Source organism: Notolabrus celidotus, chromosome 21, assembly GCF_009762535.1.
Source record: "Notolabrus celidotus isolate fNotCel1 chromosome 21, fNotCel1.pri, whole genome shotgun sequence".
Taxonomy (NCBI): Eukaryota; Metazoa; Chordata; class Actinopteri; order Labriformes; family Labridae; genus Notolabrus; species Notolabrus celidotus.
The window spans coordinates 10,699,793-10,727,015 of NC_048292.1; the positions used below are offsets into that span (position 1 = coordinate 10,699,793).

The window sequence follows — 27,223 nt, forward strand, 5'->3', positions numbered from 1 at the left end:
AATAAATAAGGTCTTATTTTTTTTTTTATTATTATAGTTCTAAGAAAAAAGTCAGAATTCTGAGATTAAAGTCAGAATTTTGAGAAAAATGTCAGTATTCTAATATCAAAGTCAGAATTCTGACGGCTTTATATTTTGAAAATCCAACAGAATTCTGACTTAAAAAAAAAAAAATCTGGTGGATTTTCAGAATAAAAGCCGTCTGAAATAAAAAAAAAGTGCCTGTAATTATATATTTGGCATTAGAATAAATCTCAGTTGGTTTCCGCTGATATGTTTTGATTCAGACTGAAAGGAGAAAACCTCAAAATGTGATACTGCAAATTACATCTACACCATGATCAACACCTGACTTGGAATTTCAAAATAAAAGTCAATTGGAAATGTAGCATATTAGTGATTATTTTGGATATTTTCAAAGTGAGATATTTTAAAAATCGCTGTTTCCACTGACTAATTTAAGTTCAGACTAAAAGTAGACAGAATTCTGACTTTTTTTCTGACAATGATAATAAAAATTAAAAACAAAAATTGACCTTAATTTTTATTTACTTTTTCACTGGCCCTAATCCACTTCCGTAGTTTTAATTCTACTGTTGGACTAAATAAACACTGTTGAACTAACATGCAATTTTAAAGCAGCTCCTTTCAGACTACCTCTGCAACAGAGTCCTCTGTTCTGCACCAAACTTGTTACCATGGACACTGCTGTTTGCGTCTAGCTGCCACCACAACACAGAGAGTATGCTGCTGCCTATTTTAGAGAAGTCAATTCTTGCTATTTTTAGGGCGACACAGTGAGAAAATGTAGCTCCCAGTAAGCTTTGTGTCATTTTCACGACTTCTTAGTCAATTACTTTGGTTTGGAATTGGCCGGTGGTGGTGCACGGAGCGTTTCATTCTCGCATTCTGACAGCCATCTGCTGGCTGCGGGGAAGCTGTCACGGATGTCTGGTGGGGTGTCACTCAGAACACACACACACACACATCCTCATGTCCTTCTACAGCTATCTAATTTTGAAGAAGGAAACTGATTTTTTGAACACCTATGGGAAATACCTATTTTTTCCACTTGTAAACTCTGCATATGTCTGTTTCTCAACAGAAGAAGAGCCTGTAAAGGTGTCCTATATTTTCCCAAATGGAGACAAATATGGTGAGTGATAACAGATGACACAGCTTTGAACATTTACATGACAGTCAAATAAGTCTGTCAACTTCTCCACAGAGGGGGAGTGCAGCAGGGGTGCTTCAGGGGCGATGGTGAGGAGTGGGCCTGGTAAACACACCTCGGCAGGGGGTGTAATATACACTGGAGAGTGGACTGAAGACAAAGTAAGTATTCGCCTTGTGTGTAGTACCTTCTATCTTCTGATGTGTTTATTTTCTACCATGTGGGTAGTGATACATACATGCTCTGTGTGTGTGTGTGTCACAGGTGTGTGGCAAGGGGACCATGCAGCATCCTTCTGGAGCAATATATGAAGGAGAATTCAAAGACAACATGTATGAAGGCACAGGAACATACACCTTCACTGATGGCTCGACATACAAAGGTCAATTTCACAAAAATAGGTAAACGTTATATTTTTTTCTTACTTCAAAATATCCTATCTCCATGTGTAGTTGGAGTTTCCAAAATGTCTTTATATGCCATATTTTACAAGCAGAAAAAAGCAGCAGGGGTTCAGATTTACATTTCACCAGATTATTATTGATACACTTACTTTGATATGATACTTTATGACTTGATACTTTGTGTAGAATAGCTGAGTAAATTACAAGATTAGGTACTAAAAATGATAATATTATATAGCCCCACATATTGAAGCCAAAATGTGTTTTGCATCTCAACCACAGGTTTAACATCCACAGCTGTATTAGTCTCAAAGTTGGATAACACTGTGCTTTTCAATACAAATACTTTGGGGAAAAAATGGCAACATTTCAACTTTAACTATTTACAAATTAGAAAATCAAATTATTTTCAGGGTATTATTTTTGATTCTTCACTGGTTTGTTTCAGGTTGGAAGGAGAAGGGGTGTTTACTGACACACAGGGGCTGGTTTGGATGGGGCAGTTCCATGGCAAATCAGCACTGGGCCTGAAAATGCAGCACAACTTTTAGACAAAACAAACATTTTTGTGTACATTTTGTAAGAAAATAAACTCTGTTTGAAAAAAAAAATCTGCCCGAATTGCACAAATTCTGTATTTCTGCACAACTATTGCACATATTTACTGAACTAAGGTGTAGCCACATGCATGTCTGTATCAAGGTAAACATCCATGTGATCAGCGAGTTGGGTCGCTTCAAAGCAGAAGGTCTGTTTAATTTGGTAGCTTTATTTCACGTTACACTGAGGTTAAAACATACTACAGTTAAATAAAAACTAAAACACTAGTTGCAAGTTTGCTACAGGTATTTCTTTGCCCACTTTTACTTAACCCTCCTGTTATGTTGTGGGTCAAATTGACCCTTTTAAAAGTCTATTTTAGGCAATATAGGTCTTCCAAACCAGCTAAATGCAGCATAAAAATCTGGGCAGCACGTGACAGAAGAGGAGTCGTGTTAATTTATCAACATCACTTCATAAAAACAAAAAAACAAAAAATGTAGAATAAAATAAACAAAAATCTGTGTCATGTAAAACTATTGTATTTATATTTAGGGCTTTCCAATGTACATTAAAAAAAGCAGCCTTACTTAATTTCGCCACCAGCCAATCACAGAGTGGCATATGCTCCTGTCCCCATCCACAACAGCTGTACTCGAACTGTTAGAACATTGGCCTGATGAACAGTGCTACGTTGTTTGTGTGTGTGTGTTTGTTGACCTTCAGTGTTGGCATGTGCAGTGCTTTGTGTGTGTGACCTTCTGCAACCCTTCACAGCCCCCCTATAGCTGATGAATAACTTCCACACACACATCTCTACTGTTCAACATTGTTTAATATGCAGCTCTGATATTGTAATTTGTCATTCTATTGATAATGCCTCTATGGATCTGTAATTGCACATACCCCTGAACAAATTCAGTATTGAGTATTTATCTAGACCATACAGATATGGAAATGTGTGTAACAAAAACATATATATACTGTAGTGACATCCATACAATGCGTGAACACCTCTGGTAAAATACAGTACCAGATATAACAAATAGTTTCCATTGATTGTACAATTTTCAGGTAAAAAAACAACGTTTTTCTATTGCAAACCTTCAGTGGTGACATGACTGGAAACTTTAAATATGTTCATGAAGGCAAGAACACTTAAAATGAAAGCAGTAAATGGCACTGAAATTTGGCACAAGATACAAAATATACATCTGAACCTGAAATGTAATGGACATAAATACAAACTCACATGAGTTATTGTGATTCAGTGAACATGTACAGCTTATGCAGTGTATTTATATAGTGCTCCAGGTGTAACTTTAGTACAATAAATGTGTATTCTCTTCCACAAGTAGTGAGCTAGGTGATGGCAAGGAAGCTTTTAAATCTTTGCTATATATTATCTCCATAAACCTGAGAATCTATAAAGTATACAAGACTATTTTTTTTTAAAGATTATGTCTTCCTTTAGACAAAATAAAAATCCCTTGAAATGCAGAATATAAACTTTGAAAGAAAAAAAGTACACTTCTTATTGTGCTGGAAACATCATGAGACAAAAACAAAACAAAAAAGCCATTCCAAATATATGAACAGGTCCTCGAAACATAACAGTGGCCATGCACATTTCCAGAGAGAAGCACAAGACTGAGCATCAACATTATTGTTTTATACATGACATCTCTTGCCTCAAAATCTGAACCAAGCAAGAATGACATGAACTGAAGCTGACCATGCTTTATGTTTGCTGTGCTTGTTTGTGTGCTTCGGTTTTTACGCAATTCCAAGGAAACAATCCAGAACTCTTAAAATCTAGAGCCCCAGTTTAGGTAGTGTGACGCGGAATAAACGGCCAAGACGAACTAGAAAAACAGCACCAAATTTGTGACAGCTGTGTTCTTCCAAGCATGGGTGGCAAAGTGCTCACCAAGGCCACCACGAGGAGCTCAGTGGTTTGACATATTGTGCTGTTGCCAGGCAGATTAAGAGGGAGTCAGGGTTGGAGGCAGGGAGTAACAATAAAACTACAAACATAATTCTCTCTATTACAGAGTGCTGAAGGCTGATTCCACAGAGAGACTGGTAAACAATAATCGTAAAAGTCTTTCCTTCTGAAAAAACGTGAAAATGTTTGTAAATACTCATCATATTGTGTGATTAAGAGGCTCATTACTTCCCATTGTGGCCGGAGAGGGAAAACACTTCATGTAACTTGAAAGTCGGTGTGTATTGTTCCCATTATGACAAAGTAAGAGCAGCAATTCACCAGACTAACACTGCATCCATTTTCCTCTGATGTGGCACTCGATGAGAGGCTGTCATGCAGTTCTTGCTCATATTGCTGAGTTACCCTTTGCAAGTTCTTATCATAGAAACATTTACTTTTCATTTCAATAGAATGAATAGAAAAAGCTCTGGAGTCATATCAGCGCCGACCTTCAAAGGAAAACAATGTTAACTTTCAACCACTTTTTAGCTAACATTTCTGTTGGATAGTGTGAGATGATATACAAAAGTAAAAATCATTTCACACATCTACACATAAGCCATTTCTGTTACATTCACTTAAGTCTTAAGTAAAAAATACTGGACCTAAAGCACTTTGAAATCACACAATCTACAGCGACGTTAGCTGGAAAGTGGTTGAACGCCACCACCAATTTTTGGCTCACATTTTGTTTGATGGGCTTGAATAACATCACAAAGGTGTAAATTCAGTCTGAAACACAATCTATGATATCTATTGTTTTAACATCACAGGGGAAAGAGTGGACAATCTCTCAGGGGCACCCCTGAATGACTAGAATTAACATTTATCTGTCTACAGTAATGATGTCTACTGTATCATTCAGGAAGCTACTAGCAGCCTGTTGCAGTACAGCCTAAATAGTTGAATTTTTGAGTGGTGCTCTGACACAACAAATAGCCAATCATAGTTTTGCATTATGGGCTCATACCAGAGGTGGCCAATCAAATTTCAAAGAGCACATGAAGAGTTCATTTGCAAAGACAGATAACTCCGTTTTTTTACATTTTCAAAAAACATGTTTCTTTTTGATATAGATTCCTAATAAAGTTACATTTTCAAGATATTTCTGATTAGTAAAGTCATGTTGACTTAGTCAAAGCCACCCAACCTCAGTTGATTGATCATACCAAAAGCTAGTATTAGAAAAAATGTGTTTTTAGAAACTTTTTAAAAAAAAATTCAAAAGTGAGTTAACTATTTTTGCAAATAAACTCTTCCCATGTAGATTGTGTGCCATTACAGCCATTTTCCAACCACAAGTTATCATAGAAAAGGGTTTAATTGGTCTTCTGAATACTTATACCTCCCCTCTTGCACGATCCATTCCAGTTATGTTTCATGTAGTTTTTGAAACAGTATTCAAGGTTCTAAAAGAAAACTAACTTAAAGATTCAGAATCTTCTCCTGCCTCTTGAGCACAACACACACTATCTCTCCTGAGCTTTTCTATGGAACCATACAGGGACTAAAGTTTGAACAAGATAATCCTGGATGACATCAGTATTTAAACATTTTGCTCTTTCTGGATTTAAAATTCAAAAATACCAAAGTTTCTCAGATACCTGGAAAAGCAAGAAATCTACACAGATTTCTGAACAAATAGGATATACGTAACTCCTCCCAGAAAAGTCATTGTTCTTACTCTAAATAATTATTTTCATATCTTCCGTTTTCATTTTACAGTCACATATATATTTTATACGTTCACAAACAAACACCATACACTTATCGCTGGTATACTTCTCTCTTTTTGGTGACACTTATAAGAATACTAAGCCATTATTTGAAAAATGACCCTGTGGAATTTTTTTAAAAGGGTATCGTTTCCTTAGAGAGATATAAGAAAAATTATGAAATCCACGCCCTAAATCTATATCTCAATACCCAGGTTAGATATTTTTTAATAAAAAAAAACTTAACTGAATTTAATAAAATTTACATCTCCATTCAGAAAAGTATTCGTCCTAAAAAGTTTAACAACACACGTTGATACAAATAAAAAGGAACACTAATGAGTCAAAAAAGCACCAACGTTTTTAGAAAGGGGGACATAGAAACTGACAAAGTGGTTATCTCTTTTGAAACATCAGGAGGGGGCAGAATAACAGACCGAAACAGTCTCCTGCTACAGCTGTATCTTTTGAACTGCTACCTCTGTCACCTGTCGTGTCCATGTGTGTTCATGGTAGTCATAGGCACATGTTAATGTCAAGCGTATATTTTTATGTGTGGCATCTTTTTGTGCTGATCTCTTCTGTGAAGAATCCATCGATCCCCATCTCATTTCTCGATGTGTTGGCTTCTTAACTTCCATCTTCTTGTTCTTCTTCCCCTCCCCCATCTTTCTATAACAGCTGCATGGTAAACCCCCACCTCTCTCTCCTCATCTTGGACATCTTGTAAATTTTGCACAAATAACAAACCTTAAAAATACTTCTCTCTAGTTCCTTTTGCCGTGTCCCCCTGAACCCCCTCCTCCCCTCCTTCTCCATCAGGGATTCTGCAGTAGCCCCTCCCACTGGATGGGCTGGGAGAACACTTCTCTTTCCAGCCACATCTCGTAGCTGTAGTGGAAGTCCTCTGGCAGGTCCACGCGCTGACCCAGCACGCTCTGCAGACAGTTGTCGACCGGAGTAAACTCGCCGTTCCGGTTCTTGTCGTAACGGCGGCTGTTAAACTTCTCAATGCTCTCCCGTAGGGCGCATTCCTCCGCTTGGAAGTCCCAGGGCCGAGCGTCGATGTCTGGAGCGAGAGGAGAGAAGAAGGAGCATAAAATAATCGAAATGAATCCATAACTGTGCGTGTACTTCTTCTCCCTTCCATTCCTCCACTTTCTCTTTTCTCTCAAACACTTATGGTGACAGATCACTTGCTCTCCCGCAAGGGACCGTGACCCTGAACAGTCCCCCCTTTTGCTGTTGCTATGGTAACACACTCTAGACTGTTCCCAATTGGCTGTTGGAGAGCTGTGTTTCACAGCACACAGTCATCTTACAGACTGATGTATAAACACACCCGTGAACACATCCAATTTAATGAAACAATCAGAAATGGTTAATGTGAAATGTCATGCTCACAGAGCCTGGGGTGATCATATTCTTCACACTGCAGTCTCTGTTCTATTAATAAGCTCTGTGTGAGGGCAAATGAGGACTGATGGCACAAACTGTCTCTATGACTGCTTCCTTTTGAAAATGTGAGAGGCCAAACTTAGTTGTGGATCCAAGAAATGACAAACGAGGGACCAGTGTGTTGTCTGAGTGCCAAAGATTGTTAACCAAATCCAGTCTTTAACTTTCTTTAAAGCTGCGCTTGTATGCACAATGGTTGGCAGATATTATGGCTTGCTTAAAGCTAGAGAAAATAAGACTGTTACTCCAACATTCAAATGCACAGTGTATTGAAATTTGGGGACTCTTTCTGAACTCTGTACACAACCTTTAAAACCACGAATCAGATGCAGCTTCATCATCTCTCTCTTCCAGATGTACAACTAGGTCTGTAATGGGACTGTGGAAAGTATTTCATGTTATCACTGGCAGTGACAGGGTAGGAATTGTTTTTTTTTGTTCATGTTTTTGTTTTGCTTTTTGTTTACCTTGATATTCTTTAACATAAAACGCAAAACAGAAACACAGGCTGTTGTTGTAGGTCCATGCTTCACCTACTAACCATGCGCAGTTAATGGTTCTTTTTTTTCCCTTTGCACAAGTCTCTCACCTTTCCCATTTAGATGTGACTGCTAACTGCGTTTGGGGGTTTATTTACACTACCGGTCAAAAGTTTTAGAACACCCCAATTTTTCCACTTTTTTATTGAAATCCAAGCAGTTCAAGTCCATTGAATAGCTTGAAATGGTACAAAGGTAAGTGGTGAACTGCCAGAGGTTAAAAAACCCCCAGTAAGATTACCTAAAACTGAAAAAATAATGTACATTTCAGAATTATACAAAAAAGCTTTTTTCAGGGAACAAGAAATGGGTTGCTGTTCTGCAGCAATTGAGGTCATTCAAGCCTTGGAAGTTGTAGCTACCAATTCTTACAGGTGTCCCAACTTTCCTTGATTACTTACAACCCCCTCTGTCAGCATAAAAGTAGTGTTGGAACACACTGTGGTACCATACCCAGAGAAATTGCAAAGAAAGTCAAGGTGTCAGTGAGTACAGTTCCCTTCACTGTAAAGGGAAGGCTTCGAGCTGTAGGTTTGACCGGTTGAGTTGCAGCAAGAAAGCCATTGCTAAGACATCAGAATAAGAAAAAGAAGCTTGCCTGGGCCCTGACACCATCAGTGGACTACTGAAGACTGGAAGAAGGTGTTATGGACGGATGAATCAAAATTCAACGGTGGCTACTTCGATAAGTCAAAAGTTTAGACTACATTTTGGTTTATGAAGGGATTCCATGATTTATTTTTGAAATTAAATTGTTTATTTGTTTGATGTTTTCATTGCAGGGCACAAGAAGACATTGAACTACATCATTTTTTAATAAATAACTTGAAAAATTGTGGTGTTCTAAAACTTTTGACTGGCAGTGATATAACATCCTCTAATATCAGTAACTGATCAGCACTGTGCTTCATGTATACCTTGTTTGAATATCAATAAAAAGATTTTGACTAGAAAGCTGCACTTGTTACTTGTTTGATGATACAACACCCTCCTTTTATCACAATAACTCATTCATTTAACTTTAGCTGCTTTGGTCTTACTGGAATAACAGCGGTTTGAAGTACAAAAACTTCTGTGCCTGGTAAAAGGTAGCTCATGTCAAAGAAAAGACATTAAAAAAATATATGCTGCAATTTAAAATACAATTCCTCATCACAAAAAATTTTCATACCACATCAAAACTAGAGCTGAATCATCTCAATCAGTTACAGAAAACTGCTGCTAGACCAGCACTAAATTGATTCTAGTGTGTATTAAATTTGCAACCAGCACAGCTGAGCTTAAGGTGAACAGTTAATCAATCTGGCTCCCAATAATCCAGTTTACCGTTTCCGTAGGCCCAGTCATCATTCAGCCTGTGGCGGACCTTCTGGTAGATGGCCGACATGGTCTTCATGTTGCTCTTCCTCCACTGGCGGCCCAGGTACTTTGTCTGGATCTTAAGCAGCTTCAGGACGTAGAGCTGCATCATGGCCTGCTTCACCTTCAGAGCTCTCTTCAGGATGGGAGCAGACTTAAACACCACAAGCATCTGAAAGAGAGGGAATAGAGGTAACTACAGCAGCATGTTGGGAGCATACTAGGGTCTACCATGGGCTTGCTGCAAGTAGAATGCCCATGAATGTGACTTTTTTTTTGCATAACATCTGATAAAATTAACATGGCTTTGTTTTTCTGTGTTAAGGGACTTATACAGATGATAATGAGACATCTTATGTCTATCTCTAACTACGCATGCAAGGGATCACTGCCCTGCTGGAACGCTGAACTCAGATACAGATGTGGACATGCAGATGATGAGTTGTCTCCAGTTTACTGAGACATTCAGTCAAATATCAAGTATTAGAGGCTTACATTTTTCATATAAATGCATAGTTAACTTGATGTATGAAAGGCAGATTGCATGACAAGTTGTACCACTTTGAATAACACAAACGTTACATTATTCTCAAAGATACTTTACGATGAGCAGGATCAAGAGCTTCAGTACGAGGCTTTTGCAGCAGTACACAATTACTCACCATTGTCCTGGAGTGTTTCCACTTGGTCAGCTTGTTCAATATTCTCAGCAGATTGATACAAGAGAACAGGTTTCTCCAACAGAACTGATTGCTGTCTCCTGCTTCCTAAAGATAGAAACAAATAACAGAGGCCCTCGTCATACGTTGAAAAACTACCTGCCAAGCTGAATTTCATCCACAGAGGATCAATCAGATGTCTGGCCGACAGTGTTTTCACTCACCAGGCTCTCTGCGGTGAGCTCAGGCATCTCATGGACCACACAGTGAGGAAAGTCCAGCACACATATGCTGCAATAAAAACACAAAAACAGACGTGTGTTCATGAGTTATAAAGTTTAGTCTACTTTTCTACAGTACTGCAGAAAAGTACTGCACCTGGGCTACGACAGACAATTCTTTCACCTCATGTCACCCCATTTCCCTCACACCTGAACCTCCTGTGGCAACACTACTGCTGTGACGCCATCTGTGCAACCTCCTGGATGCCTACTGATGTACACTCATACAGTCATGCTCATGATATGTGGTTACCTGAACAAGCAGGCCAACAAACAATGCTACATACTGAAACAGGAGGCGCAATGTTAACAATCTTCTGTGTCTGCTGCACCACACTAAACCTGTCCTTTGTTAGAAATGTGAAAAACAATGTGTTTTTTTGCTTTTTGTGGGAGTAAAGTAGAGGATCCTACCTGTTTTTGGCACTGATATAAGACATGATGTTCTGATTGAAGAACTTGAGGATGAGTGGGATACAGTTGGCAAACACCAGGTGCTGGGAGACAATCTCAAACTGCGGGAAAAGAGAAAGCAGCAGTGTGGAATAGTTAGAAAGCCTGACAGTCTGGAGAAGAGCAACAACTAAAAATGAAACAAAAACACCATTTCTGTTTGAGCTAAGATTCTTCTTCTGCAGCCATAGTTTACTTTTTAAAGAGAGCAGAGAGTGTAAAAGATTAAGACTGATAGATTGTGATGTTGATGATGATGATGATTTCACAGGCCTCACTTTCTTCAGCTTTCTGCAGGTGAGAGACTTCATACTAAAGCGTATAACATTAACAGTTAATACAGAAACCTCTCAAATCGAGAGAGCACTCTCACTTGGCCTTAGAAGACGTCTGATTGGCTTTTGCTTTGGCATATTAAGATCTACTGCAACTGTTATTAGCCTGGCCGCCAAACGGATGTGGGAAGCAGATCTTGGAGTGGAAATTGCAGATGAGGACTGGTGGGAAATATTTGAAAATGCTAAAAGAATTTCTGTATGCAACAGGGCGGGGTCAATACAGCTGAGAAATTATACATGGACTGCAAATTTCACCCAGCCTCCGTCACAAAATGAATGCCACTTTATCTCCTCTCTGCCTTAAATGTAAAGTTGAGATAGGAGACTATACTCACTGTATGTGGTCTTGTTCCAAAATAGAACGATACTGGTCGGGTATAGTAGAGCAACTGAGTATAATATTTGGTGTAGAGGTTGAGCCAGACCCTGTTTGTCTTATTCTTGGCCTTTCTGACAGGAAGCTTGTCAATAGACATCACAAACGACTGTTTAACCTTTTAGCATATGCTGCAAGGAAAAACATTCTGTTATCCTGGATTAAGGAGAAGCCTCCAACGAAGAAAAACTGGCACAAAATGATCATGCAGTGTATGCCCATGGAGTTTCTTACATGTATTCTGCACTCAACAACTGATACCTTTTACAAGGTTTGGGATCTGTATCTACAGTATATTGATCCCAACCTAGCTAACACATTAACTGTGGGATTCCTTAACAGAAGTGACACTGTCAACCAGGACACATAGGATCAATGACTGCACCTTACCCTGAATATATAACCGTAATGGGACTGTCCTGTCTGCAAATGAGAATGAGGGGTGCCTAACCGACTGACTTGCGTTTTCATCTTCTCAGTCCACCTGTAACATGTGTAAGATGTATAACCTGTTTTGTGTATCTTTTATTTCCTAGTAGTGTGTCCTTTTGTAAAATGTATGAGCTGCCCTGTTTATATTCTTGTTTGTTTGTATGTTTATTTTAATTTGAAAAAACCCCAATAAAAATATCATTGAAAAAAAAAAAGATTGTGATGATGTGAAAAATCAAAATCTGAAGAAAGAATAGAGGACGAAAAAATAATCCTGTAGTTGATAATCCCGCATCATTGATGAATTTTGACATTTGGGGAAAAGGTCAAGAACTGGTGGGATTTCTCTGCAAATCCTTCATCTCATGCAAGAAGCTTTACTCAGATTAAAAACAGACCCAAATCTGCTGCTGGATCTATCATGGTCATATGTCTGTATTCATTGACAAGAGATATTTAAAATGTTCTATACTTTGCTCTTATTCAACATGTCAGGATTCTTTGATTATATAGAAAGGGTGTTTTTAATGAACCCATTCTTAAAACCAGTGGTGACATCATCGGGCTGGAGCTTCCCAACCTCGACATGCTCTATGCCAGAAGACTGAGGCCCAACACATTGTATCGGACAACACACACCCCGGCAACTCCCTTTTTGAACTGCTACCATCTAGGAAGCGGTTCAGAACATTAAAGGTCCAGCACAAATAGGTTGAGGAATAAGCTTCTATCCTAGAGCTGTGGCCTCCATCACACCTCTCCCCCCTGTCCCCCCTAACACACACACAGCCCACACATTTCAGACTGTGAAACACCCACACACAGTACAGTGTGGGGGTGCACATAAAGGCACATAAAGACAGACTCAAACTGCTACTACCTCATCCTCAGTATTGCACTAATGTTCAATTTCCCTCTGCTTCACAACTTTTATTTGCACTGTTTGCACTGTTCTGGCAATTTTATATTTATATTTGTACCTTTTTATATTTGCACATTTTTCTATAGATATATATGTGTATATATTTATGTCTTCTATTTTTTGTTATTGTATTGTATTGAAACGGAGAGAAGTCAGACAAAATTTCATTGTACTTGTACAATGACAATAAAGTTGATTCAGATTCAGAAGTTGTTATTGGCTTTGAATAAAGTACGACACTTTTAGATTTGACATCTTAATGCAGCTACATGTAATCTTCTCTTGTGTCAGCAGAGGGTGCTACCACTATGACTCTACGGTGCAGTTAAGAATGTGAAGGAACTGCAATACTAACTACAGGATATGAAGCACAGAGGATTAAATACAACAAGCACTTGAAATAGAACCAAACCCCATTCAAAAAAAATAGAGGTTGAAGTCCACATGCTTTCCTTCCATGTGTTCTCTGTCTGTATTGTACTCAACACAAACCCATGAGTGTGTGAGGAGGTTGTAAGGTGTTGGGAGCGATGGAGGTCCAACAGTGGGGGTTGGGAGGAGGATAAAAGGAGGAAAGTAATGGAATGGTTGACCGGATAATCAGGTGGAGGGTTATAGAGGTAGAATGGGGGGGAGGTGCACAGTTATTAGTATGTGTGTGTGTGCAGGGGAGACAGCAAGATGGAGAAAGAGGAGGATAATGTTAGAGGAGAGAGGGATGGTAATGCAAGATGACTGTTTGAGGGAGGAGTAGAGGTGTGTGTTTTTGTGTAAGTGTGTGTGTAAGTGTGAGACCTGATAAATGTGGTTGAGTTTGAAGTGTTTCAGCAGAAGCAGCAGTAAAGCAGAGATGGCCTTGACGATGATTTCCTTGTGACGGTTCACGTCAATCCCCAGCTTCATACTCTGAAGGACTGTGATACTGGAAGAAACACACACACATACAAACACACACACACTGTGAGGCCTTCAAGTCTCTAAAATATACACAGCTTTGTCTGTAAAAGAAAACCATAATCACGAAGAGACAGACTGTTCACTCTCGTTTTAAAAACAAATATTCTTATCACTCTGATGATGCATTCAAGTTTTCACTGTGTGTGCAGCTTCAAAACACACTGAATAAATACAGATTTCAGGAAAAGAAACGTCAGACGGGGTTGTGGATGTTTTCAGTTGAATGGTTTTTGCTCTGTTCTCCACAGGGAAAGTGTCTTTCAGCTCTCTGATGTGTCAGATAGTCAAAAACTAGGCCGTACGACAGACTTCAAAGAGTAGTGTCTTTCAAACAGTATTTTATCAGCACAGAAATGACAGGCAAAGGAGACTTTTCTTGCTGATGAACAAAATATGACCATGCATAAATTGTGTTTAATTATCCCAGAGTACAAATACAGGATGAAGAAGATGCTGCAAGAAGGTAATTTTGCATCCTGTGAAAAACGGATAACAGCTAAACAAAGAACAGATGTGAGCTGTGGTATATTTTTCAACTGCTTGATCTAAATGTGCTTCAACATGTCTGCAGAAAAAGACGCTCCACTGGAAAAAAAAACAACTTAATATTCAACCTGCAGCATTGTTCCACAAGAAGCTACTTACGGCATCTCCTCAGGCAGCACGTCAGCCAAGATGTTAATGGAGTCTGTTTTGGCCTTGGAGGTTGGAGCTGCAGCCAGAAGCAGCTTCAGGAGAGCAATCTGACACGGGAAATAATACAAAATGTTACACACAGGGCCAGTGTGGGGTCTGTATTATGATGTGTAGGAGGTAAAATGTGACTTGTTCATGTAGGGAGACAAATTATAAACAAAACTCTAGACTTTTAGTGTTTTTAAAGGCTATCTCGAAAGCTAAAGGAAATCACATTTCATGGAAGGATAGTGTGAATCAGGGATGCACACAATTAATGGATTATCGATTAACTGATTGTTCAGACATTACTCGAAACACGCATTTTTTGTTTTCAATTTTCCATCACGTGGAATGGACAACATGTGGTCTCATGTAACATTCATCTATCAGGGAGGTGTTTTAAGTTTAAAGCATGTTTGGATGTGAATCAGCTGTTAAAGGTGTTGAGCACAGCGGAGACGCTCAGCTGGCGGCTGCAGCTGAGTAACCGGTCTCCACAAGCACTTTTTAAAGAGGATTGTAGGAGCCATATGTGTGTGTTTTATATGTGACGTGTTGGTAAGTGCTGTATATTGATGTGAGGGGGGTGTGTGCACTCTGCTGGCACTTGAGTGGTGGGTACGTCACTGTGGGTGTGGGCGCGGTGGTTACAAGTAATTCCACGCACCTGTAGTCTGTTGGTTTGTTAACGAGGAAGGGTGAGTCGGGAGTGACACTTTCTGTTGACCGCTACGCTTAACACCACATTAGTTTTGCCGTTTCTGTACTTTGTCTTGTATTATATGAAGCATCTGTTCAAGTTGCGCATCGTTAGAAATAAAGAGCATTAACGAGCATTAGAAGTGGATGTGTGTTTCTGTGAGTGCGCGTCACAGGTAAACTCCCGTGCTTAGCCTTCCGCGGCGTGTCGGTTTTGGTTTGGATAAATCGTCAGTCAGCCGCAACATTAGTCAACAGAAAAGTTATCGAAGTGTTGATACGTGGAAGATGTTTCGTTTATGGACTCCTGGAGCGCTCGCTGTTACGCGGGTGAGTAACAGTTCATTCATCGCTGGTCTCCTCTGATTCATTTACGCCCTGCCTACTACTACGTTCATTCATCATCACCGCTGGAATTAAGGTACTGCTACACACACTCAACAGGTTCCTTTGGTGAATCAAACTATTCCCCTGGTAGGCATAAGCGATATAGCCACGTAAGGTGGTTGTATTGTTTTTTGTTTTTCAGCCGTTTGTTATTTTCGTGTCATCGGCGGGTGGAGCAAATTGTCTCGGGAGTACCGCCGTGGTTCTCGTTTTAAGACAGCTTGTCTGATTCGGGACCATCGGTATACAGGTACATAAATACCCACCGCTTGAGCCACAGAAGACTAGGGTGAGTTGGTTAGTCTAGTTTTCTGTAGGCAGTTTAGAGGGGAATATTTGGTCTACCTGTTAATTGAGTGTTTTTTGTGAAGCTTGTTGTAGTATATGCATCTTATTCTTAAAGGTCAACTGACTATAGTTATGAACGTATTTTGCATGGTTTTTGATAATTTGTGAATGAAAATGGAGTCAGGCAGATCAAATCCCTCTTCTGATGTGGGTCAAAAAAAGGAGGATAAGAGACAAAGTAAACTCACTGCCAAAGCATTTGCGAATAAAATTGAAAGTCTTCAAAAGGAGCGAAAAGTAAAAGTAAATCAAATTAAAGGTGTTTCAAAGGAAATTAAAGGTCTAATGCAAAATAAAGATAATGCTACAAACATTCAGTCTCAGCTTGAAAATTTGCATGTGCTGTTTGATGATGCAGGTAAGCTCCATGATTCTGTAATTCCATTGCTTCCTCAGGAAGAACAAGAAAAACAAAATGTGTGGTTTTCCAGCGTGCATGGACACCATCATAGGTTTGTGGATGAGGTGAAGGAATGGCTTTCTGATGCCCAAATCCTAACCCTGAGGAATACAGATATTTCTACACTCCCTCAGTCACTGCTGCCTGGTGTTGAGTTGCAAGATGCACAAAATAATGAAGAGTTGTTTGTTTCCAATCATGTTGAGGATGATATTAGGCCTAGTGACAGCATCTCTAATGTTGCAAGCAGAGAATCGAACAAAAGAAGTTCAGTCGGAAGATCCAGTGTTTCGTCTACTTCATCTGCATGTATTAAGGCTGAGGCAGATATGGCTGCACTTATGGCTCGCCAAAGGTTGTTAAAGGATAAGCATGTTTTGGAAGAGCAAGAGGAGCAGCTCAGGAAAAGGAAAGAGAAGCTTGATTTGGAGATGGAAATAGCTGCATCTGCAGCTAAATTGAATGTGTTGAAAGCCTCCAACACTTCACGTGTTTCCAGTGCTGTGCGTAGTAGAGTGGATGGAATGAGCTCGTACCTGGAAAGGGAAAAGGGTAGGGTTCAAGCATTGAATGTTGATGCTGAGATCTTTGTGCCTGTGGTTGCAGGCCAGGCATCTCTGTATACCTCTGTAGGTGGCCAGCTTGGACAACATTTGGTGGATGTAAGACCCAAGGTAAGAAATGTGGAACTGCAACCTCAAGCCACATTGTCATACCAGCTGCCAGGACTAGATTCAAAGATGAAGAAAAGTGGTACACAGAGCTTTAATACTGGACCCTATGTAGAACAAGATCTCTCTGCACCTGTGATGAGAAGTAGCACTGATCAGGGACGCTTAATATCAGTCTTGGAGAGGCAAAATGAGATAACATCCTTACTGGTGGAGCAGCAATCTCTCTCTCTTCTTCCAAGACGTGACATTCAGTTTTTTGATGGGGATCCTTTGCAGTATCAGGCTTTCATCAGGGCCTTTGAACATAGTATTGAGCAAAAGACCCACAGTGCAAGAGATTGCTTATACTTCCTTGAGCAGTACACCAGAGGGCAGCCTAGGGAGATGGTTAGAAGCTGTCAGCATATGCCTCATGAGAGTGGATATGTCAAGGCTAAATCTTTGCTCCAGGAACATTTTGGCGATCCATTGAAAATTGCTTCTGCCTACATGGAGAAAGTTTTCACATGGCCGGTGGTAAAATCTGAGGATGTGAAAGCTTTGCAGGCATATAGCTTCTTGTTGCGGGCATGCTGTAATGCTATGGAAGGAGCTGAGTCCACACATGAGTTGGATGCTCCTACTAATATGCAGACAGTAACAAAGAAATTGCCTTATAAGCTCAGGGATCGTTGGAGAGATGTCGTCTGTGATATACAGGAAAGGTTCCATCGAAGAGCCAACTTTCGGGACATTGCTGGGTTTATTGAAAGGCAAGTGAAAATTGCAAATGACCCGATCTTTGGAGACCTTAGTGATTTTCCAGCGGCAGTAAGAAAGGATGTTAGACATTTTAAATCCCAACCTTCTTTTAAGCCAAAGGGAAGTAGCTTTGCCACTACTGTTACTAGTGTGGATGAGAAGGTTGAAGCTGGGACGAAGAGAAGAATCGATACACCCGTGGTAAAGGTTTGCCTGTTTTGTGGAGCTGGACACACCCTGGATCTATGCCTTCTATTGGAGAAGAAGATGCATAGTGAGAAGATGTCCTTCTTGAAAGAAAATGGGTTGTGTTTTGGCTGTTTGTGCATTGGGCACAGAAGTAAGGATTGCAGGAAGCGCCTTTCATGTAAGGTATGCAATCTGAAGCATCCCACCATGTTGCACATCCACCGCAAAGAAGGTGAAGATGGTTCAGTGCAAGTAAGGGGGGGAGCAGGAGCCACGGGTGGAAGTGCTTTGATTTCAGTGCAGTCTAGTGGGCTTACTGGGGCCGGTGAGCATGATTGTACTCTCTCTATACTGCCAGTGCAAGTTAAGTCAAAGAAAGGGCAAGAAACACTTGTTACCTATGCCTTTCTGGATCCTGGGAGCTCAGCGTCATTCTGCACTGAAGGACTAATGAACAGGTTGAATATTACAGGTAGGAAAACAGACATTCTCCTTAGAACCATGGGTCAAGAGAAAGTAGTTGGCAGTAATATTGTGGCAGACCTAGAGGTAGCTGGGTTTGGCGCAGACTCTTTCATTGAGCTACCTGGGATGTTCACACAAAAATGTATGCCTGTCCATCAAGGTAACATTCCCAGACAGGAAGATCTTGTAAGATGGCCACACCTAGAGCATTTAAAGATAGCAGAGATTGACTCAGGCGTGGACCTACTTATTGGAACCAACGTTCCCAGGGCCCTTGAGCCATGGGAGGTTGTTCGCAGCGTGAATGGTGGTCCGTATGCGGTTAAAACGATGTTGGGTTGGACTGTGAATGGTCCTCTTAGAGGAGAGTGCATCACTGATAACTGTGTGGAGTATGATGTCACTGTTAACAGGATTTCTGTTGCAAAGCTTGATGAGCTCTGGGAGCAGCAGACAAAGACAGACTTCCCTGAATGTGCTCAGGACGAACAACTCGGGCTGTCTAGGGAAGACCGACACTTCATGGAGTCCGTTTCAGAGTCAGCTAGGTTGGTTGATGGCCATTATAGCATTGGCTTGCCTTTGAAGCAAGGTGACCTGAAAATGCCTAATAATAGGAAGGTGGCCGAGCAGCGAGCACTGAGTCTCAAAAGGAGGTTCAAAAAGGACAGTGCTTTGCATGGTGATTATACCAACTTCATGGACGACATAATTTCTAAGGGTTACGCTGAAAGGGTACCAACTGAGGATATGGGTCGTTGTGATGGGAGGGTGTGGTACATACCACACCATGGGGTGTACCATCCTCAGAAGAAGAAGATGAGGGTTGTTTTCGATTGTGCTGCTACATTCCAAGGAACATCATTAAATTCCCAGCTTCTTCAAGGCCCAGACCTTACTAGCTCCCTGGTTGGCGTCATTGGCAGGTTTCGAAAGGAGCCTGTTGTACTTATGGCTGACATAGCAGCTATGTTTCATCAGGTCAGAGTAGCAAGCTCAGACTTGGACCTGTTAAGGTTTCTTTGGTGGCCAAATGGAGACCACAATCAGGACCTTGTGGATCATAGAATGGTTGCACATCTCTTTGGAGCCACGTCATCTCCAAGTTGTGCAAGTTTTGCCTTAAGAAAGTGTGCAGAAGATAACCGAGGTCAGTTCAGTCCTAAGGTCATTGACACCATTCTGCATAATTTTTATGTGGACGATTGCCTCGTATCTGTTGGTTCTGAAGAGGAGGCAGTATTGCTTTATCAAGATCTCTGTGCTATCTGTGCTAAAGGAGGCTTCCAGCTAACCAAATGGGTTAGCAATAGGCGCACTGTGCTTGCTGCCGTTCCTCGAGAGGAAAGATCTATTGAAGTTAAGGATCTTGACTTGGACAGTGATATCTTGCCCATGGAAAGAGCCTTGGGGGTGCAATGGTGTGTCCAGGAAGATGTCTTTAAGTTTAAGATCACACTCAGGGACAGGCCTCTGACAAGGAGAGGGATTTTGTCGGTCATCAGCTCCATCTACGACCCTTTGGGATTCCTGGCACCTGTTGTACTTTCTGCAAAGAGAATCCTTCAGAGGTTGTGCAGAAGTCAGCTTGGTTGGGATGATCCCTTGCCAGTCATGGTGGCCCAAGAATGGATAGCCTGGCTCAAGGAACTCCATCAGCTTGAGAATTTCAGGGTTGAAAGGTGCTTGAAACCTCTTGGCTTTGGAGAAGTCTCTTCTGCCCAGCTACACCATTTCGCGGATGCTAGCGAGGATGGGTATGGAACAGTGACCTACCTGTTACAGCGTAACATCAAGGGGCAAGTCCACTGTGCATTTGTGATGGGAAAGGCCCGCATAGCTCCATTGAAATCCGTCACTATTCCTCGTCTGGAATTGACAGCAGCAGTGGTTGCGGGCAGGATGGATAAGCTGTGGAGGAAGGAGTTGCAGTTGCCTCTGCAAAATTCCGTTTTTTGGACTGACAGTACTTCCGTGTTGAAGTACATCAGGAACGAAACTGTGAGATTCAAAACCTTTGTTGCAAATCGGGTGTCAGAAATACTCACACTGTCCAGTCCATCGCAATGGAGGTACGTGAATACATTGAGTAATCCTGCAGATCTGGCTTCCAGAGGGGCTAAAGTGGGATCCTTCTTGAAGGCTGACGCTTGGGTGTTAGGGCCCAAGTTTCTTGTCGAGCCTGAAAGTGATTGGCCTGAAAACCCTGATGTCTCTGGGAAGCTCTCTCCAGAAGATCCTGAGGTTAAGACAGTTGTGTCTGTGAATGCAATCCAAGCTGATGAGCAGACGGGCTTGGTTATGCGTTTCATATGTTATTTCTCCTCTTGGATTAAGTTGAAGAGGATGGTTTGTTGGCTCCTTAGGTTTAAGTCATTGCTTTTGGCTCTTAGTCAAAGGAGGAAGCAGTTGAGAGCAGCTTACGCTCAGTCTGGCTTGAGTGAAAGGCAGCTTGAAGAAAGGCTAAATGAGAAGATGCAGATGGTCAAGGCTCAGGCTGCAAAAGGTAATCTTTCAGTCGAAGAGTTTCACAATGCAGAGATTGCAATTGTTCGCTTTTGCCAAGAAAAGAGGTTCACAGAAGAGAGATCCATTCTGCAGAAGGGGGAAAGTGTGAAAAGAACCAGTAATCTCTACAAGCTTGATCCCATACTTGAAGGAGGCATTCTGAGAGTTGGGGGTAGGCTTAGTAGAGCAGCTATGCCGGATGAGGCCAAACATCCTGCTATATTGGCCAAGGACCTTCACATTTCCGATCTTGTTCTCCGTCATATACATCAAGCCACAGGGCATGGTGGACGTAACCATATGCTGTCAAAGCTGCGCCAAAGATACTGGATCCCAGGTGCCAGTACTGCTATAAGGAAGACTCTGTCAAAGTGTGTTGTTTGCCGTAGGTTGCATGCTGCACCGGGACGTCAACGAATGGCAGATCTTCCCCACGACAGAGTGTCTCCTGATGAGCCTCCATTCACTCGAGCTGGAGTAGATTACTTCGGACCTTTTGAGGTCAGAAGAGGAAGGATCACAGTAAAGAGGTATGGGGTTATCTTTACGTGCTTGGCGTTAAGAGCAGTGCATCTTGAAGTAGCGTCGTCACTAGACACAGATTCCTTTGTCAACGCCCTCAGGCGCTTCGTGGCAAGGAGAGGACAGGTGTTGGAGCTGCGTTCTGACAACGGCACAAACTTTGTTGGAGCCGAGCGAGAGCTCAGGGAGGCAATAGGAAAATGGAATCATGCCCAGATCAATGACGTGCTTCTACAGAAGGGAATCAAGTGGGTCTTTAATCCCCCTCTTGGGTCCCATCACGGCGGAGTGTGGGAACGGTTGATAAGGTCTGTAAGGAAGGTGTTGAACTCTACTTTGAGAGCGCAAAATCTTGATGAGGAAGGTCTCCATACAATCCTTTGTGAAGCTGAGGCTATTATTAATAGCCGCCCAATAACCAAGGCCTCCACCGATCCCAATGACTTAGAAGCGTTGACCCCTAACCACGTTCTCCTTCTTAAGTCTAAACCATCATTGCCGCCAGGAGTGTTCCAGAGGGCGGATGTGTATGCCCGTCGTCGTTGGAGACAAGTGCAGTACATAGCTGATTTGTTCTGGAAGCGGTGGGTCAAGGAGTACTTGCCTCAACTTCAGGAGCGACAGAAGTGGCAGAGCACCAGACGGAACTTCGTCCCTGGAGATCTTGTTGTCATTGTGGATGAGTCTGCGCCTCGTAACTCGTGGCTCACTGGAAGAGTGGTGCAAGCTGTTCCTGATAAGAGAGGACTGGTGAGACAGATTCGTGTTAAGACGAAGACCAGCTGCCTGGACAGGCCCATCACTAAGGTGTGCCTTCTTCAAGAAGCAGAGGAGCCATGAAGATCTGAATTGACTCTTGAGCTTTTTGCAGACATGGACTTTATTGTTTTTTTTTTTTTTTGACTTGGACATTCGCAAATGGACATGGTAATGAACTTCAGCTAAAACTTCCAGCTAGAGTCTTTGGGGGTTTTTTGGACTCGATGGATTTGTATTTGAATGTAATGTTGTTAACTGATTGATTTTGTTGCAGTTTCTGTCTCCTACAGGTTAGTTGTTGTGTAATTAGTGTTTTAGCATAATTAGGGGCCGGAATGTAGGAGCCATATGTGTGTGTTTTATATGTGACGTGTTGGTAAGTGCTGTATATTGATGTGAGGGGGGTGTGTGCACTCTGCTGGCACTTGAGTGGTGGGTACGTCACTGTGGGTGTGGGCGCGGTGGTTACAAGTAATTCCACGCACCTGTAGTCTGTTGGTTTGTTAACGAGGAAGGGTGAGTCGGGAGTGACACTTTCTGTTGACCGCTACGCTTAACACCACATTAGTTTTGCCGTTTCTGTACTTTGTCTTGTATTATATGAAGCATCTGTTCAAGTTGCGCATCGTTAGAAATAAAGAGCATTAACGAGCATTAGAAGTGGATGTGTGTTTCTGTGAGTGCGCGTCACAGGTAAACTCCCGTGCTTAGCCTTCCGCGGCGTGTCGGTTTTGGTTTGGATAAATCGTCAGTCAGCCGCAACAAGGATCAATACGCAACTGCTGCCAACAACGACACAAAGGTTGACAAGTTTAAACAGGACATTTCCCCACCTTTGGATAAGAAGTCAACAGACTGGTGGGAATTGCTAATACGCTATGTTTGCATATCAGCGACATCAGAGCCGTCTGGGCTTTTCTGCAGCTTGACTGATTATGACCCGGTTGCGCTTCAGGCTGACACCTGACCGAATACACGTTTATTTCCAGGCAGAAAACTGGACACTGTGAGTCTGCAGTACTTTCTGTTAGTATTTTGAGCCTTCACATTATAAGACTATGTCCGCAGAGAATATGTTAATGAGCCTGATCGTTGATAATCATCATGTTAAACATGTACCCATATTCAATACCGTCAGTTATATGCATTTGTTGATGTAAAAAATATAGTTTTGGTGGAAAAATGTATTTGGCCTTCTTTTTCACATAAGAATATTTATATATTATTGATTAATCAATAATTGATCGTTAACATTTCCAAAAATCGATCACGGAAAATACTTAAAATGTACATCCCTAGTGTGAATCAAGGTAAAAACAAAAGAGGGTGATTGTATAGTACAGGGGTTCCCGAAGTGGGGGTTGCGAGACACAAATGGGCCACATGAGATGTCTTCCAGAATGTTTTTTTTTTAAGTTATCTTAAAATAGTACATTTGACCCATTATAGTAAAAAATATTGACAAAAATAGAAGCTAAACTTGAAATAAAACCTTGACAATAGAAAATGTAATGAGTTTTCTGCCTTTCTTTTTTGCCAGATGACTCCAAAGTTTAGAGTTAGTGAACAGTTAATTATCAAAAGCATAAGTAGCAGCAGGTTAATTCATAACGGCACAGGAAACACAGCCACATGCTCATATAGGTAGGCTAATTTTCTGCAGACCAGCTAAATGGAGCCACATTAAATCACTTTGAGGAACAGGGGGGGTCGCGGGCTGAAAAGTTTGGAAACCCCTGGTATAGTATATAAAGGGAGAAAGCGAGTATCATCTACGAGCCACTCACCACATACTGGGAGAGGTTCGGAAGCATGCCCAGGTAAAGCATCTCTGTTGGTGTCTCCTCAATGTCCTCCTCTCCCTACATAACATGACAAACACAGAAAGTAAGACACAGAAAGAAATACCCTGGCCTTGCTTGTACCATGATTTTTTTAAATGTGGAGAATAATGTTTAAAAAAGCTTTTATTGTGATACTACTGACCAGAGTCATTGGACACTGTTGCAGCTCATCCTCCTTTCTGACCTGGACTTCAGCAATGGACACATATTTGTGCTGTAGCAATAAGGGAAGAAAATAATATAACACATATTATTAAATCTATATTTACATAAAGGTGTTAGCAGAAGTGTGAATTAGAGATTCTAACTGTCACGCAGCAGGATATTCCTGAGTGTAACTACACTTCACAGTTAGTTCAAAGAGGTGCTATGGATTCTTCAGTGGGCGGTCACCGTCAGGCGGCAGTGAGGGAGTATTGATTAGAAAACACTCTGGAGCAAATGAACTCAAAATAAGAAGTGAAAGAAGAAGGACATGTCGAAATGTGGACTGTGGAAAAAGCATCTGAAAGAGGTGAAGGAATGTGGCTGAATGCCTTGGAAACTAAGTTGTCCAGCACCAAGCCCTTTAACCTGGAGACTCTTCTGTTAAAAATATACATGAATCACCTCTTCAGCATTTCTAAACAGAAGTTCAAACAACCTGCTGCTGAGCTGTGCCGTTAGAGGGGATATGGAGAAACCACAGCAGATGACACATGTGTTTCCTGCTCTTTTTTAGACTTGCTGGAAGGAGGTGGGGACAAACATCTCAAAAAACAGTTACTGTAAAACATTTAAACCCCTCGACCTTGGCATATCCTAGAGAGGCGTAGTAAGGAAGACACATACTTTCTTATGATCCACAAAGTCTCAAAGGCTATAGCAAAACTTCTGCTCAAAAAAAGCTTCACACCTGACTTTATTCATTTTGTTGAACACCTTCATTGTCTCGATCAGATGCTTTAAAATATGAGTTTTAAAGAACTAGGGAAAGAAGTTGGAAAAGGGTGTTTAAAAGGGGCCTCTCCTTTGACCTATAATAATAATAATAATAATAATAATAATAATAATAATAATAATAATAATAATAATAATAATAATAACAAAAACAACTACAACAACAACAACAACAATAATAATAATAATAATTGAGCTGATTTGTATAGCTCTTTGCATGGTATTCAAAATCGCTTTACAGAAAAATAAAAATAAAAATAAAGCAAATAAATAAAACTGTAACGCACTGTAAAAACGTATAAGTTCTCTCAACTTAAAATGATAAGTGAACTGGTTGCATTAATTATTTTGAGTTCTAACCACTCTTGCTGTTTAGTTGTAGTAACATAAAGATATAAGTTCAGGGTAAACAACTGGTTTGCCCTGCTGACTAATATAGAGTATTCCTAACATATAAGAATATGAAGTTTTCCTGACAAACTTTGCCTATTGTCAAGAAAACTTCATTTTTTTTATTACAACTTGATCTTATATGTTGGGAAAACTCTTTATTAGTCAGCAGGGCAAATTAGTTTGGTACCCTGAACTTATATCTTTATGTTAGCACAACTAAACAGCAAGAGTGGTTAGAAAATAATTTATGCAACTAGTTCACTTATCATTTTAAGTTGAGATAACATCATACGTTTTTACAGTGGCAGGTTCAACTCCCAGCCTCTACCATTTGCTGCATGTCTTACCCCACTCTCCACTCCCTACATTTCCTGTTTCTCTCTCCAGCTTTCCAATCCAATAAAGTAAAAAATGCCCCAAAACATAGTTAATAATAAAAATAATAACAATAATAATAATAATACTTGAATTTGATTGGTCAAAACCAAGCAGCAACCTCCGGTCTAAAAATATGAGTCCAATGCGGAAGTGTTAAAAGCTGCAGTTCTTCGAGGATCCGCTTGAGGCTGGCTCCGGAAGTACCAGAAGTCACATACACATGAATGGGAAAAAGCCGATCTTTACAGCAGAAATGAACATGTTTACAGCCTGGTACAAAAGACGAGTGTAGTCTGGATAGCTCATTTCTCGATCGGCACACACTGTGTGGGGATGAATTTTTTTCTAACACTGAAATTTCGAAGATATTGAGATTACAAGTCTTCCAATGAGAGGCACAGCTGACTGCAGGAACACTGTAGCTGTTGGTTAGGAGGCTCAAAGCCCGCCTCTTTACGTCACACTGGCTCGACAGAAGCAATATGGCTGCTGCAGACGATTGGCCTCAAACAGCTCTTCAGAAACAGATGGGTGACGTCACGGATCCTAAGTCCATATTTTATACAGTCTATGGTCAAAACCCCATAACAACAGCAAAAAATCCTCAACAGCAAAAGCGAACAACTTTATCACACACGTAATATCAGATCAATCTGTTACAAAAAAGTCTGGCACATTTCACCTCTGCCTGTTGACACTGTGGCAAAAATGTTAGTTTCCATTAGCATTCTAAAAAGGTGAACATTGCTGCCTCTATGTTAGTGTCTTATAGGGAAAAGTGGAGCAACATCCTGCCCTGCAATCCAGGCAACAACAGCAGAGCTGGTTTCATCTCTTTCTTGGTTTTCCCATCATAAAAAAACTGTCATACTTCTCTCTGTGCGTTGATATGATTACAGTTAATCCTCCAGGGTCCCCATTATGAAGCAGAAGCAGGCCATTTGGATTTAAGTGAATAGAGAAACCTTGATAAATTCAGCCAATGAGACTGTTTTCCTCATGTTCTGCTTTCTGAATTTACAATGTGAAAATGAAAATGGTCTGATTGAGAGTTCTTGAGAGAAGGAGATGTCCCCACTCACCTGTTTAAGAGTCTTGACGCTCTCATGGATGGGTCTTGGCAAGCCCACAAGAGTCTCTATGTCACTATAAAACAATAAAGAGTCACATCACACTGATATTGGACAAAGTGTGATGTTATTACACTGTGTCAGATTTAATACTTACTTTCCCAGAGTAAAACCGATGAACTTGTTTCTACTCGTCTCCAGGAAGTGCTCGATGTCTTTCTCCCTGTACACACACACAGATAGACTTCAGTCAGATATCTGATTCATTGGAGAACACCTGCTGTAGTTGTTCTGCATATCAACAAGCTATTAAGCAGACATTTTAAGAGGAGGCACTTGCATGTGTGTGCACACCCACACAAACAAGCACAGGAGCACTGCATTAGCTCTCTTAAACCTCATCAGTCACACTGTGTGAAGAGTTCACAGCCTCCTACTGATCGACACTTTATCAGCCCTGTGTGTTGCAGCACTCTAATGCGAACTCAATTAATGATGGAGTCAGTAAATGAAGGACGGGCTTTCTGTGTGACAAATGCACGGCTATGAAGTGTTTATGTCCTCCCTCAGATGCATTATTCATGGCTCCAAAGCAGAGGCAGCAGCACCCTGGGAGGACACACATGATACAT

General features: G+C 41.0%; 3 protein-coding genes and 1 long non-coding RNA gene across 9 annotated transcripts in view; 3 read left to right on the forward strand and 1 right to left on the reverse strand.

The window, feature by feature from the left end:
* Positions 1–671: 671 nt before the first annotated feature.
* On the forward strand, positions 672–2,187 carry morn2 (MORN repeat containing 2). Of its 2 annotated transcripts, none has more exons than XM_034673773.1 (5): positions 672–954; positions 1,106–1,156; positions 1,210–1,335; positions 1,439–1,575; positions 2,027–2,187. In XM_034673773.1, the coding sequence occupies exons 2-5, from the start codon at positions 1,142–1,144 to the stop codon at positions 2,127–2,129; spliced, it is 381 nt and encodes a 126-aa protein (XP_034529664.1). In that variant the 5' UTR covers positions 672–954; positions 1,106–1,141; the 3' UTR covers positions 2,130–2,187. The 2 variants fall into 2 exon arrangements, with proteins under 2 accessions (XP_034529664.1, XP_034529662.1); XM_034673771.1 differs by having other exon boundaries at positions 673–954; positions 1,229–1,335.
* Positions 2,188–2,935: 748 nt separating this feature from the next.
* strip2 (striatin interacting protein 2) overlaps positions 2,936–27,223 on the reverse strand; it is a 56,246-nt gene continuing 31,958 nt past the window's right edge. For all 5 annotated transcript variants that reach the window (XM_034673821.1, XM_034673820.1, XM_034673822.1 and 2 more), the window contains 11 exons: positions 26,749–26,814; positions 26,604–26,667; positions 23,954–24,025; positions 23,755–23,829; positions 14,243–14,340; positions 13,436–13,562; positions 10,534–10,634; positions 10,063–10,129; positions 9,842–9,946; positions 9,147–9,351; positions 2,936–6,892 (listed from right to left, as the gene is read on the reverse strand). In XM_034673821.1, coding sequence (XP_034529712.1) covers positions 6,642–6,892; positions 9,147–9,351; positions 9,842–9,946; positions 10,063–10,129; positions 10,534–10,634; positions 13,436–13,562; positions 14,243–14,340; positions 23,755–23,829; positions 23,954–24,025; positions 26,604–26,667; positions 26,749–26,814 — 1,231 coding nt within the window. In that variant the 3' untranslated portion in view covers positions 2,936–6,641. The remainder of the gene's footprint in view (positions 6,893–9,146; positions 9,352–9,841; positions 9,947–10,062; positions 10,130–10,533; positions 10,635–13,435; positions 13,563–14,242; positions 14,341–23,754; positions 23,830–23,953; positions 24,026–26,603; positions 26,668–26,748; positions 26,815–27,223) is intronic.
* LOC117805179 lies at positions 9,161–10,151 on the forward strand. The gene is made up of 2 exons (XR_004629359.1): positions 9,161–9,371; positions 9,505–10,151. It is a non-coding gene; the product is annotated as an uncharacterized LOC117805179 (long non-coding RNA).
* Positions 14,803–22,725, forward strand: LOC117805176. The gene is made up of 2 exons (XM_034673819.1): positions 14,803–21,216; positions 21,310–22,725. Exons 1-2 carry the CDS (start codon positions 15,818–15,820, stop codon positions 22,046–22,048), a joined length of 6,138 nt encoding a protein of 2,045 aa, XP_034529710.1. The 5' UTR covers positions 14,803–15,817; the 3' UTR covers positions 22,049–22,725.

What these genes read in the sequence shown, in the direction of transcription:
- morn2 (XM_034673771.1), top strand. An exon ending in CCCAAATGGAGACAAATATG is followed by an intron (nt 1,157 to 1,228) that starts GTGAGTGATAAC and finishes ACTTCTCCACAG; the next exon opens with AGGGGGAGTGCAGCAGGGGT. An exon ending in GGTCAATTTCACAAAAATAG is followed by an intron (nt 1,576 to 2,026) that starts GTAAACGTTATA and finishes GGTTTGTTTCAG; the next exon opens with GTTGGAAGGAGAAGGGGTGT.
- LOC117805176 (XM_034673819.1), top strand. Translation starts at nt 15,818, where the DNA reads ATGAAAATGGAGTCAGGCAGATCAAATCCCTCTTCTGATGTGGGTCAA. An exon ending in GGAAGGATCACAGTAAAGAG is followed by an intron (nt 21,217 to 21,309) that starts GTATGGGGTTAT and finishes CAACGCCCTCAG; the next exon opens with GCGCTTCGTGGCAAGGAGAG.